This window comes from Procambarus clarkii, chromosome 24 (genome assembly GCF_040958095.1).
Source record: "Procambarus clarkii isolate CNS0578487 chromosome 24, FALCON_Pclarkii_2.0, whole genome shotgun sequence".
Classification (NCBI taxonomy): Eukaryota; Metazoa; Arthropoda; class Malacostraca; order Decapoda; family Cambaridae; genus Procambarus; species Procambarus clarkii.
The window spans coordinates 24,973,086-24,986,394 of NC_091173.1; the positions used below are offsets into that span (position 1 = coordinate 24,973,086).

Genomic DNA, 13,309 nt, shown 5'->3' on the forward strand with positions numbered 1-13,309 from the left:
GTCACCCCAGCCTCTACATGTCACCCCAGCCACTACATGTCACCCCAGCCACTACATGTCACCCCAGCCTCTACATTTCACCCCAGCCTCTACATGTCACCCCAGCCTCTACATGTCACCCCAGCCACTACATGTCCCCCCAGCCACTACATGTCACCCCAGCCACTACATGTCACCCCAGTCTTTACATGTAGCCCCAGTCTTTACCTGACGCTTCCCTAAATACTCTCCTCACACAAACTAATATAAATCCAACAATTTTTTAAAATTCAAAATGAGAAGACGGTAAGTACACGAAACCTAACATGAAAAATCATTATCTTTATAATTTACAACCATTACAGCAAATGTTATTGTCTTAACGTACCAGTAATGTGAAAAACCGACTTGAATCCTAACCCAAACTGGCCAACTTTCAGAGGATCATCTTGCTTTATGCTATCACTGAACTTCTGGATGCCACGCCAATCATCGTCAGTAAATGTTGCATTGTTGTAGAGACAGAGTGCAGGTCCCTGTAAGCAATGAAAAAGTGAGCTATATTTCACAAATTATAAATTATGCAATAACTATGCTCTTTATTTCAAACATATATATCTCTATTCCTAAAGAAACCCAACTTTAAATGTAATGCTGTGCTTCATTACGACTCCCTGAGTGTATCGCTTTGCGATTGCTTCATCTAATTGGTCATGTCAGTCGCAGAGAGCAAGTGACAATTTACCACCACATTGGAAAAGTATCCAGAAAGTAAACGAAGCTTTACAGACAACTGTAGAGTTCACTAAAAATGAGGCTTCAAAACTGCCAAGCAAAGTCCGGCAAGCGATTCAAATTAAACAGGAGATTCACTCATGGGAGTCGGTCGGCCGAGCGGACAGCACGCTGGACTTGTGATCCTGTGGTCCTGGGTTCGATTCCAGGCGCCGGCGAGAAACAATGGACAGAGTTTCTTTCATCATATGCCCCTGTTACCTAGCAGTAAAATAGGTACCTGGATGTTAGTCAGCTGTCACGGGCTGCTTCCTGGGGGTGGAGGCCTGGTCGAGGACCGGGCCGCGGGGACACTAAAAAGCCCCGAAATCATCTCAAGACAAACTCAAGATAGATAACCATTAGCTTGAACTCATTAGTAACTACAGCCTCCACCAGGCAGCTTGACCCCATCCCACAGCCAGCTCCCTGATCAATTCTGAAGTTGATGAACAGCGACCCGACGAATTAATCAACCTGGATGGAAGGGAGGGAATCAGGGAGCCACCAGCGCTCTTCCAGAAAGAGGCATTTCGTTACATTCAATGTCGGTTTCTGTGGAAGCCTCTGGTGGCTCCCTGAGGTTAATTAACCACGGAGATAAAAAACACAGGACTTTCCAAATGAGAAGGAGGAGAGGCTGCAGATACTAAGACGAAGGAGAGAATCCAAGTAAAGAGACAGCTAAATGCAACACACGACCAACTGAGACCAGGAACATTATCCAAATACCGGCCGAGTTATGAGCGAAACAAAGAACCGAGGCAAGGAAAGAAACAATAAAACCCTCTTAAAAGATCAGGCTGGCTCAGGAGAAGCATGAGCAGACTGGAGGTAGGAAAACATGGGACAACCAGCAGAATGGAGAAAAGGAAGTGTTGACTCCAACGTAGGATCAATGATCTGCTTCATGGAAATACGACAGTAATGAGATAACCCATCTTCAAGAACATTGGTCACACCTTGAAAGTGAACCAAATCCCAAGAAACCAGAAGCCGAACTACACGAAGCGTCCAACTCCATACGGAAAGGGACCAAAGTGATCCCCACTTGGTAAGACAATGAACCACAAGGGAGTAGTTGGAGTGAAGCCGGAGCACAGAGCCAAGCTTCAGCTTCAATATCCAAATGGCTTGGAAAAGTCGGAGGGAGGGAGGAAGAAGGATGAGTAGGCAAAATTCTGGAAGATTTGGAAAGTGAAAAAGGAGGCTTGAAAGTTCGGTGGCCTGTCCACCATGGATTGATATCAAGTAGTGATCTCGGATTGGAGCGTGTCGTTCTTGAGGTCTTCCGTGGCCGGGGGCTTGTGACGGCGGGTCTTCATGCTGGTGTAGGAGGCGTCATCCCGTGTAATGTGGTGCTCTTTTTGTTGTTCTGGTACTTAAGAAATACTAGCAGTTGATGGTAGATGAAGGTATTTGAAGGTAGTCGTTGATGTTTCTTCATTCTTCATTCGTACTCTTCTTATTTTTTCTTCTTCTTCCTTCCCCTGGGCGTCTTCATGGGTTTCTCGGAGGTCATGGTGATCTTACTCCTAGTTGACATTGTTGTGCAGTCGTTCGAGGTTGTTGGTGTGATGTCCAGTAGAAAATAATCAGGTCTCTAGTTACACTTCCACTGAGGAGGGGATGGTGTTCCAACCAGAGTATCTTTGTCTGACGAATCAAAAAGTGAGGCGGTGTTCCTTGATGAGTGAGAAGTGGCCGATCGTGTTGAGGGTTGCTGTAACAACAGTTGGAGTAGAAGGTTCAGTGAGCGTTTCCTCGATTCGTAGGACATCGGTAGTAATCCTTGGTGGAGTGGCAGGAACATTGTCGGCTGATGAGACTTCTTCTTCTTCTGGAGTCAGATGGAGGGTTAGCAGGTGTGGCAGGCTGTGCAGCTGCCGAAGCCGTATGGTAGGCTGTGCAGTTGCCGAGGCAGGTTCCGTTGATGATGAAGGCATCTGTCCCGCAGGAAGCACGATGTCAGGAACTCTGAAGGTGGTTAAACCGTTTGTCGCATACATGTGTTTAGGGTTGTGACAAACAAACTATTGTCAGCCCCGGCAATTCTCTCAGCAAGACGAAGTAGAGCAGGCCAACTACTTCAGACCAGCTTCTGAAGTAGGTGGAAACTGGGCTATTGATTGCATGCTAGACCCCCCAATGAGGAGGCTGGGAGGTCCGGAACCGAGAGGCATCGCCTGGAAGAACCGGAAAGACTTCTGATTGGTTGATGGGTCCTAGAGGGTTGGGGCGGACGCTGGTGGAAGTGGCGTCGCTGGTAGTTGAAGACAGTCTACTTGTATCAGCTATTTTATATATTTCCTCCTGTCGACGTAGGAAATAGCCACATGGTTACCACCACAGAGCAGACAACGCTGGGTTTTGGCTTAGCAAATGTAGTAATGGTGATCTGCACAGACGCAGCACTTGCAGACACGTTCCGGACATTTCTTGGCGAGGTGTGTATACTTGTATACTTGTAACACTTGAAGCAACGCTGTAGATCGCAATAGCGCTCCTTCTTGACCAGGGATGCTGGTAGTTGATTCTCTGTGTAGCATCAAGGGCTGCCCTTCTATGGTAAAGCCCTCGTGATCGTGATGTCTAGCAGAGCGGACACGTCTGCTTTCCATGATCGCTGACTGCAGAGTCTATGCATATGCCACAGAGCCATGAGGAAGCCTTATCCTCCTCTGGGCATACCACATACCTGCAAAATCGTGTTAGGTGGGTGGGCAGGAGACAGACTGCAGTAGGCTCCAGGAAAATCAAACTGCCTAAGTATTGTAGAATAGGTTGAGGACCGTGAGCGCTGTCTCAGAAAACATGAAGTTATAGTGAATTTGATAAGTAACTACAATAAAAGATATGAGTACGCTGGGGCGTGCACGGCCGGTGTGTTTTACAGCTCCGATTTTAGAGGCGATCTTTAGGGTGATAAGAGCGAGTTACTGGTGCGAAGTGGCAGATAAATACTTAAAGTGTTCAAGCTGTGAAAGAACATCTAATTATCGCCGAAAGTAATATATAAGAGGAAAAGGAGCCTACGGCCTGAAAGATAATCCATTGTGGTCCGTGGGGATACATCCAGAAGCTCCCACAGTACATTGGGAACATATTTTCGAGTGTGCAGGTTATAATCTGATATACCGGTACACTAGTCCTAATATCTCAGACGCCTTGTGTAAGGCTCACCATAATGAGAAAACTGAGAGTAAAGGCCTCATCTACATTTAGTGCACCACTTGCAACGATACTAGAGACTAGTGCTAAAGCTAGAGATGCAGGCAGGAGTGAAAGGGAAGGTACTCCATTGGATAAGGGAGTACCTAAGTAACAGAAGACAGCGAGTCACTGTGAGGGGTGAGGCCTCAGACTGGCGAGACGTCACCAGTGGAGTCCTGCAGGGTTCAGTCCTTGGACCTATACTGTTTCTTATATATGTAAATGACCTTCCAGATTGTATAGAATCATTCCTCTCATTGTTTGCTAATGATGCAAAAATTATGAGGAGGATTAAGACGGAGAAAGATAATATGAGGCTACAAGATGACCTAGACAGACTGAATGAATGGTCAAACAAATGGCTATTAAGGTTCAACCCGAGTAAATGTAAGGTAATGAAACTAGGCGGTGGAAACAGGAGGCCAGACACAAGATACCAAATGGGGGAGGAAGTCCTTCATGAAACGGACAGAGAGAAAGATCTGAGAGTTGATATCACACCAAACCTGTCTCCCGAAGCCCACATCAAAAGAATAACATCTGCAGCATATGCGAGGCTGGCTAACATCAGAATTGCCGTCAGGAACCTGTGTAAGGAATCATTCAGAACCTTATATACCACATATGCAAGACCAATCCTGGAGTATGCAGCCCCTGCATGGAGCCCGTACCTTGTCAAGCACAAGACGAAGCTAGAAAAAGTTCAAAGGTATGCTACTAGGCTAGTCCCAGAACTAGGAGGCATGAGTTACGAGGAAAGGCTGCAGGAAATGTACCTCACGACACTGGAAGACAGAAGAGTAAGGGGAGACATGATCACTACCTACAAAATTCTCAGAGGAATTGACAGGATAGATAAAGATAAACTGTTTAACACGGGTGGTACTCGAACAAGGGAACGCGGGTGGAAACTGAGTACCCAAATGAGCCACAGGGACGTTAGAAAGAACTTTTTCAGTGTCAGAGTAGTTAACAGATGGAAGCATTAGGCAGTGATGTGGTGGAGGCTGACTCCATACACAGTTTTAAATGTAGATATGATAGAGCCCAGTAGGCTCACGAATCTGTACACCAGTTGATTGACAGTTGAGAGGCGGGACCAAAGACCCAGAGCTCAACCCCCGCAAGCACAACTAGGTGAGTACAACTAGGTGAGTACTTATGAAACGGCAGAAACAACAAAAATAAAGATATACCAAATGAGGAGAATAAGGATGAATTAATGGAAAGGTTGAGACTAAGGAGGAGTTAAGTGTTGTGAAAAATGTTGGATCTTCAGATGAGATAGTTGAGGAAGTAAACAATGAGCCTAGAGATACAATACTAAAGGCACTGATCAAAGGCCATAAGGGGATGAAGGAGTTGCAGGAGGAGCAAAAAGTTATGATGAAAGAAGTTATAGACCTTAAGAAAACATTAGATGATACACACAGGGTCAGGCCCGTGGCCAACCAGGCGTCCCCGAGGGTAATCAGACACTCTAGGGGAACTCAGCAAATGCAGGCAGAGTTAACGATAGTGATGCAAGTGTTCAAGAGAGGGATACAGAAACCATGCATAGGCATAGACGAAAAAACAACGTCATTATAAGAAACCTCGAGAAAGAAGAATAAAAAAATGACAAGGAACTCTTAGAGGCAATGTTAGAGAAACTGATGGTCCAGGTGGAAGACTTAAGTGTATCAGATGTCAGGAGGTTGGCAAGCCGGAAGCAAATATGGCAAGAATAACCATTGTACATTTTGAGCACAGAAGGAAGATACTAAACAATGCCCACAAACTCAAAGATCTTATATAAACAAGGGGTATAACCAGGAATATATATCTCTAGAACTCACTACAGAACAGCAAAGAAAAGTTTTTTGACTTTTTTGCAAAAAAGGCAAAAAAAGGACAGGTTATCCAGATTACAGATGGGGAGGAAGTTTAAACCCTTTACCCAGTCAGGCTGAACTAAATATATATACCTCGGATAACAAACAGGTTCAGAATCCGAGCGGAAATGTACAGAATAGTAATGTGCTTAATACATGAGCAATTTCTCAGCCCCCAGAAATAATGGCAGGAGTTTAAATTGTTTCTAAAATAAATCCCGACATGACTGGCATCAATGAAACATGGGGCTGAGAGGACATAATAGAAGGGGAACTCTCTCTCCCGGGACACAACCCACCATTCGGAATGGACAGAACAACAAGAGCAGGCGGGGTGATGCTGTATGTGAAGGAGGACCTGGAGGCTACCAACAATGAGGAACTGAACACTATGGGTTCCACACAGTCTGTATGATGCAACATACTATCTCAGGATGGTAGCAAACTGACAGTGGGAGTATGCTACACGGCTGACACAGCAACGGCAGAGGATGTTGCTGATCTGCATAATGTGATCAATGTGGTATATGAAACCCAAACCCTAATAATGGGGGACTTTAACCAAGAGACCATAAATTGGATCAGCCTAACATCACAGGCAGAAGGTGAGCAATTCCTCGACCATGTGCAGGACTCCTTCCTCATACTGCTTGTGGTAGAGCCCCACACGTGGTAACAGCATACGTGATCTTGTGCTAACAGCAGGAGCGGGTATGAATGATCAAATCCATGTGGGGGAAAAGCTAACCCCCTTGTGCGACCACCATATTTTAAGATGGACTACGAATATAAAAACCCACATAACGGTAAAATATGATGAATATCTAGATTACCAACGAGGAGACTATCAAGGAATGAAAAAGGAACTGCAAACCATTTCCTGGAGGGAGCTGATTGGTGAACATGACACGGAAGCATCATGGCAAAATGTCAAGATGGTCATCATGGAACTCTTTCAAAAACAGTCTCTTTAGCAGTCTCCGTGGTATAGTGGTAAGACACTCACCTGGCGTTCCGCGAGCGCTATGTCATGGGCTCGTATCCTGGCCAGGGAGGATTTACTGGGCGCAATTCCTTAACTGTAGCCTCTGTTTAACGCAACAGTAAAATGTGTACTTGGATGAAAAAACGATTCTTCGCGGCAGGGGATCGTATTCCAGGGACCTGCCCGAAACGCTACGCGTACTAGTGGCTGTACAAGAATGTAACAACTCTTGTATATATCACAAAAAAAAAACATGTTCCGAAAAGAAGAAAGACAAGAAAAGGAACTAGATGGATGACACAGGTCGAAAACTAAGCATTGGTAACCAAGAGGAACCTCCGGAGAACGAATAAATCCATGATGGACGTCATTGATTATGAGTTATACAAAAGGGCACAAAACTCGGCTACTGAGAAAATCAGAGCAGCCAAAAGAAACTATGAAATAAAACTTGCCCAAAACATAAAGAAAGATCCAAAGTCGTTCTACGGGTATATAAGAGATAAAACAAAAACAAAGAACTAAGTTGGACCCTTAATAGATGAGACTTACTAGGCTATAATGGATGATAGAATAGGGATATATCCAGAACATGTGAAATAATTAGAAAGAACATTGACAAACTTAAAGACTCAGAAGCCCCAGGTGAGGATGGAATCTAATCCAAAGTCTTAAAGGAACTGTCAAAAAAAACTATGTCTTCTGCTGAAACTGCTTTTCACAAAATCTCTGGAACAAGGGGTAGTTCCCCAAGATTTTAAATATGCAAATGTTCCCCCTATTTTCAAAAAAGGCAGAAAGAGTTCAGTAGAAAAGTACCGGCCGATCAGTTTGACCTCACACATCTGCAAGCACATGGAGAGAATCCTCAGGGAGGGAACCATACACCATCTTTCAGTGAACAACCTTGTACAATCGACTCAACATGGATTTGTTAAACTGATCCTGTCTTACAAACTTACTCACTTTTTGGAAACGGTCACCAGCTACTCAGACAAGGGCCTTCCGGTGGATGCAGTACACATGGATTTTCCTAAAGCTTTCGAGAAGGTACCACATGAAAGACTGACAAGGAAATTACTGGCCCATGTAATAAATGGTAAAATATTAGAATGGATAAAACTATGGTTGATGGGAAGAAAACAAAGGATCGTACTAAATGGAAACGAATCTGAATGGACAAATGTGGTTACAGGGGTCCATTTTGGGACCAACCCCTTTATGTCATATACATTAATGACATAGACGAGAATATTAAAAACTACATCATCATATTTGCAGATAACACAAAGGTTTATTGTATAGTGGAAAATTATAATGATATTGAAGCCTTACAAAGAGATCTACATAAACTCCACAAATGGTCAAAAGACTGGCAAATGCCTTTTAATATTGACAAATGCAAGACCCCTGCATGTGGGGCATAACAACCCACGCCACGACTGCCATATTTATAGTATTACATTATAGCAGATTGATGAAGAAAAGGACCTTAGAGTCAAGATCCACCACTCATTAAAAGTTGCACAACAGGTGGGTGCAGCAGTCAGAAAACCCAACCAAACCATTGGGATAATCAAGCGTACTTTGACTATAAGGAAAAGAAGGTAATGGTTCAACTGTATAAATCTGTGGTGCGCCCCATTTGGATTACTGTATCCAAGCATGGAGACCTCATTTCCAGGACATAATTGCTCTGGAGAAGTTGCAACACCGGGCAACAAAAGTCATTCCAGAGCTAATTCAACTCACGTGTCAGGAACACCTGAAGGCCACAGGGCTACAAAATTACAAACCAGACATGACAGGGCAGATCTCATCGAAACTTTTAAATTACTAAACAAGTTGGAGGATGTTGATCCGGACAACATCTTCAGAAAGTCAGATGTAACACAATCAAGGAGCAGCGATTTTAAGCTCAACAAGCCACAATGTTGGACTGAGAACAGGAGACGCCTTTTCCCCAATAGGATTATTAACCCATGGAACCGCCTACCCACAGAAGCTGTAACTGCCAAAACTGTACTAAGTTTTAAAATATACCTAGAAAAAGATCATCAAGGCCTATGGGGGGACCTTTGAAAAGCCACCGGCTTCTTGTCCTCATCGAGGCCACAAAAGGAGGGGGGGGGGGTCTAAGTGGGTAAGGAGGGGTCCGAGGGAGTCTGGTAGCTGAGTGGACAGCGCGCGGGCCTCGTAATCCTGTGGCCCGGGTTCGATTCCCGGCGCCAGCAGAGACAAATGGGCAGAGTTTCTCTCACCCTGATGCACCTGTTACCTAGCCGACGGGAGCCGGTCGGCCGAGCGGACAGCACGCAGGACTTGTGATCCTGTGGTCCCGGGCGCCGGCGAGAAACAATGGGCAGAGTTTCTTTCACCCTATGCCCCTGTTACCTAGCAGTAAAATAGGTACCTGGGTGTTAGCCAGCTGTTTGATTGTTGCCGCCGAAGGCGGCTAGTTTATTGTGCACCCCATACTCATCCTGTGAGCGGTAGCGCAAAAGCATTACAGAGGGCACAAAAGGTCTTTATCAGACCTCATCTTAGATTATTACATAAACAATTTCTTCAATCCTTTACACCTTATAGATACAATGTCAACTAGTTACAGAGAAAGTGCTATTACAAGAGCTACATATTTACAGTAAGTCATCATACATTAATGGTAGGTTTTATCGTTAATACATAATAGTTTGGCCAATGGGGATATTACAGAGTCATAGGGGAGCTTCTGTTTATTATTAGTCCTCACAATACACTACTTGTTTCTGAATCTCATATGTCGTTCATCTACTGGAAGCAAAATGTGGGTACAGTGCAAGGATTTCAGGTAATTTATCCATGGTAATAAGATAGGTTGCCATATCATACAGAGTGAGCTTAGACTTATCTCTAAAAGGCTCAATTTTACAACAATCCAAGATATAGTGTTCGAGTGTGTGTCCCTGCCTATGTCCACACACTTTACACTTTACTTCATCTAGATTCCTATACAAGCCGAACTGCCAGAGATACTTGTAGCCAAGTCTTATACGAGCTGTGACAACATCTGTTAGTCTACTGACTTTGTTACTTGCCCCATACACATGTTTTACTTCACACATTTCATTGTGATGAACAATGGACCTACTAGTTCCAGTTTGCACTGTTCTACTTTCTTCAAATCCATCTAGGAGTTCTCGTCTAATGACACTTTTAAGGGACCTATTTGATAACTCAAGATTCCATTCAATACTGTCTTTATTTACTGCAGCCTTAGCAAGGGCGTCAACTTTGTCATGTTCCTACATGCCAATGTGAGAAGGAATCCACAACATTTTTATATTTACCCTCTTGCTAAGTATTCTTACATATCTACGTCTAGCTTCCAAGACAAGCACGTTATTACTTGATTGCAAACTGTTTATTGCTCGTAGTGAGGATAGGGAGTCAGAAATAATTAAGCTGTCTACTTCAGTGTTGTCAATAATTTCGAGTGCTACCAGTATCGCTACCAACTCGGCCTGCATTGTGGACGCCCAGTTACTAATTCGGATATTTCTTTGAATTGTGCTGCCATCGGGCTGATGAGCAATAACAGCACTTCCTGCCCTCCCTGTAGCTGTATTGAGTGATCCGTCAGTGTATATGGTCTGTGCAATGTTGTTTTCAGCTTGTATATTGTGAATGTGTTCTATGGTGCTTAATTTAGCAGCAAGCTGAGCATGAGGGTTGCTTGTGATTAGTTTCTTGGTGGGGTATGCAGGGGTCAGGATGTCAAAAGGTACTATCTGCCAGGGTGGAAGGAAGTGCTGTGCTCTTTCATCTGTATATACATCGTGCAGTCCCATCATTTTAATATGAGTGGAAGTTCTTTGAATCCATTTAGACTCGCTAGTTCCATTTCGTATGTGTTCTAACAGTGCAACTGACACAATGTTGTTTTTGTTATCACGCAGCAGCTTTAGTCCCATCATAAGATTAATTTCAAATATTCTATCTCGAATGCTAAGTATATTTAATTCTTTCCACATGTTCAGAACTTTGGTAGTTATAGGACAGCCAAGTATAATTCTGAGTGCTTCATTTTGCATTTTTTCCAGTCTATCAATACTTTTGCTATTTTGCAGGACCAAAGCTGGTGCATGATAGTCTATCAGAGACCTTATATACGCTAAATACATCATTCTTGCTATTCTAATATTAACACCATATTTCGGGCTGTACCCCACTACAGTTCTGAGAGCCTTGAGTCTGTCTCTACATTGTTGATGTAACTTATTGACTGCAGTTGAGGTACAAGGGACAGAGACTCCAAGGTATTTGAAAGAAGAGACATAGTCTATTGGTATGTTGTCCATCTTAAGTTTTCGTGGTCCACTTTTGCGGTTGCCAATTTGTCTGTTAAATACCTTAGTTTTAGCAGCGTTGATTACAAGACCAAGGCTCTCACAAGCTGTATGTATACAATTTAAGACTGTTTGCATTTCGCGGTGGGTTTTAGTATGCACAAGGATGTCATCTGCATAGCTGATAGTGATGTTTGCCGGACTAGTTGGGATTGATTTTAGTAAAGCATTAATTAGAACATTAAACAAGGTAGGACTAAGTACTCCTCCTTGTGGGGTGCCTAGGTGCATTACTTTAGTTTCACTCTTGTAGCCTTGGAACAGTGCAGAGGACTTCCGGTTGGTAAGATAGCCTCGTATCCATTGTAATAAATGTCCCCCTATATCCATTCTCGCTAATTCATACATAATCACTTCCCTATTAGCAATATCAAAGGCTTAGCCAGCTGTCACGGGCTGCTTCCTGGGGGTGGAGGCCTGGTCGAGGACCGGGCCGCGGGGACACTAAAAAGCCCCGAAAAAATCTCAAGATAACCTCAAGAAGATAGCCGTAAATAGGTACCTGGGAGTTAGACAGCTGTTACGGGCTGCTTCCTGGGTGTGTGTGTGGAAAAAATTTATAAATTAATTAGTAGTAGTTAGTAACAGTTGATTGATTGACAGTTGAGAGGTGGGGCAAAAGAGCAGAGTTCAACCGCCGCAAGCACAACTAGGTGGATAAGGTTAGTGGCCTTCGGGTAAAAATACGTAAAAGTGAGTGCAAAACCTTGATAGACAATGTTGATATTTTGAAATGTTAACATAACGTGTCACCAACAAAGATGGTCACTACCTCAGGGAAGGACAACAAAGATGGTCACTACCTCAGGGAAGGACAACAAAGATGGTCACTACCTCAGGGAAGGACAACAAAGATGGTCACTACCTCAGGGAAGGACAACAAAGATGGTCACTACCTCAGGGAAGGACAACACACCAGCAGAATAATATTTCAAAGGTTTCTTCGCACAAGAAATAATGGAAGAGGCTTTTCATGGCAGGTTAATGATGATTGAGAAGTTTTCCTTTATTATTCCTTAGGAATAATAAAGAAAAACTTCTTAAATTAGAAGAAGAAAATGATGATCTCGTTAATTAGTTTTGTAGTTTAAAAGGGAAAATTTTCCAGTAGAGTAAGGAAATTACCATCTTGAATGTTAAGGTAAAGAAGCAGGAGGAACAAAACAAGGAGCTGGTCAAAGAAAAGCAGTTATGGAAAATGAAAATGGACGAAATTTAAGAAATTAATAATAAAATAGTCTCATAAGGAGAACAATTTAGAGTAACCCAACAGGCTACTGCAAACAGGGAGTTAGGCAAAGATATGCCAAGATAAACTTCACTGATAGCTCAAATAAAGGAAATTAATAAAAAACTGGAATAGTTCAAAGAGGAAATAAAAGGAAGAAGTGTAAGTTGTTAAAGAGAAGGAAATGATTAAAGTTTGTTTTGAATTCAAAAAGAGAAATGAACAAAAAGAAGCAGACATTAGATAAGTAATTAGGGAAAAAATGGTTACCATGCACAGTAATTAGCACAAAACACTGCAAATAGAAGTGAAGTCATAATAACCTTTGGGTGTTTAGAGAAGGAAAATCCATCTAGGACTGACAGAACAGCAAAAGAAGAAATAATTGTGAAAATAGGGTTAGGAGAAAGCCTCATAACAATGGAAAATATCAGTGATTTTAGGAGGAAGCACAAGCACAAGTTACCCCTTAAGGGTAACATTTAATGGAGCGGAAACAAGTGACGAAAGTGTTTTGGAATGCCAGGACGTTGCACAGTGATGAGGATGGGAAACTTTCGGTATTAAGACGTGACCTCTTAGAGGAAGACAGTGAAAAGTTAAAACTAAACCTTGCTGAAATTAAACATCTGAACGAGAATGGAAATGAAGAAGAAATTTGTTCTACGTGGTGATAAGGATTGGAAAGTCAGTGAAATAGTGCATATATACAAACCAAGAAAATCATTATATGAAGGTGGATTAAATGACAAAGGTAGTGGGAACATGTTCCTGAAAATTTAATACACTAACATAGATTCTATCTTGAGATGCTTTCGGGGCTTAGTGTCCCCGCGGCCCGGTCTTCGACCAGGCCTCCACCCCCAGG

At 43.1% G+C, this 13,309-nt stretch overlaps 1 protein-coding gene across 1 annotated transcript in view; it reads right to left on the reverse strand.

Annotated features, from left to right (window-relative positions):
• Positions 1-335: 335 nt before the first annotated feature.
• The window catches only part of LOC123761592 (uncharacterized), a 338,154-nt gene continuing 325,180 nt past the window's right edge, over positions 336-13,309 (reverse strand). The window contains exon 10 of the mRNA XM_069330756.1: positions 336-515. Within this exon, the coding sequence (XP_069186857.1) occupies positions 351-515 (165 nt within the window). The 3' untranslated portion in view covers positions 336-350. The remainder of the gene's footprint in view (positions 516-13,309) is intronic.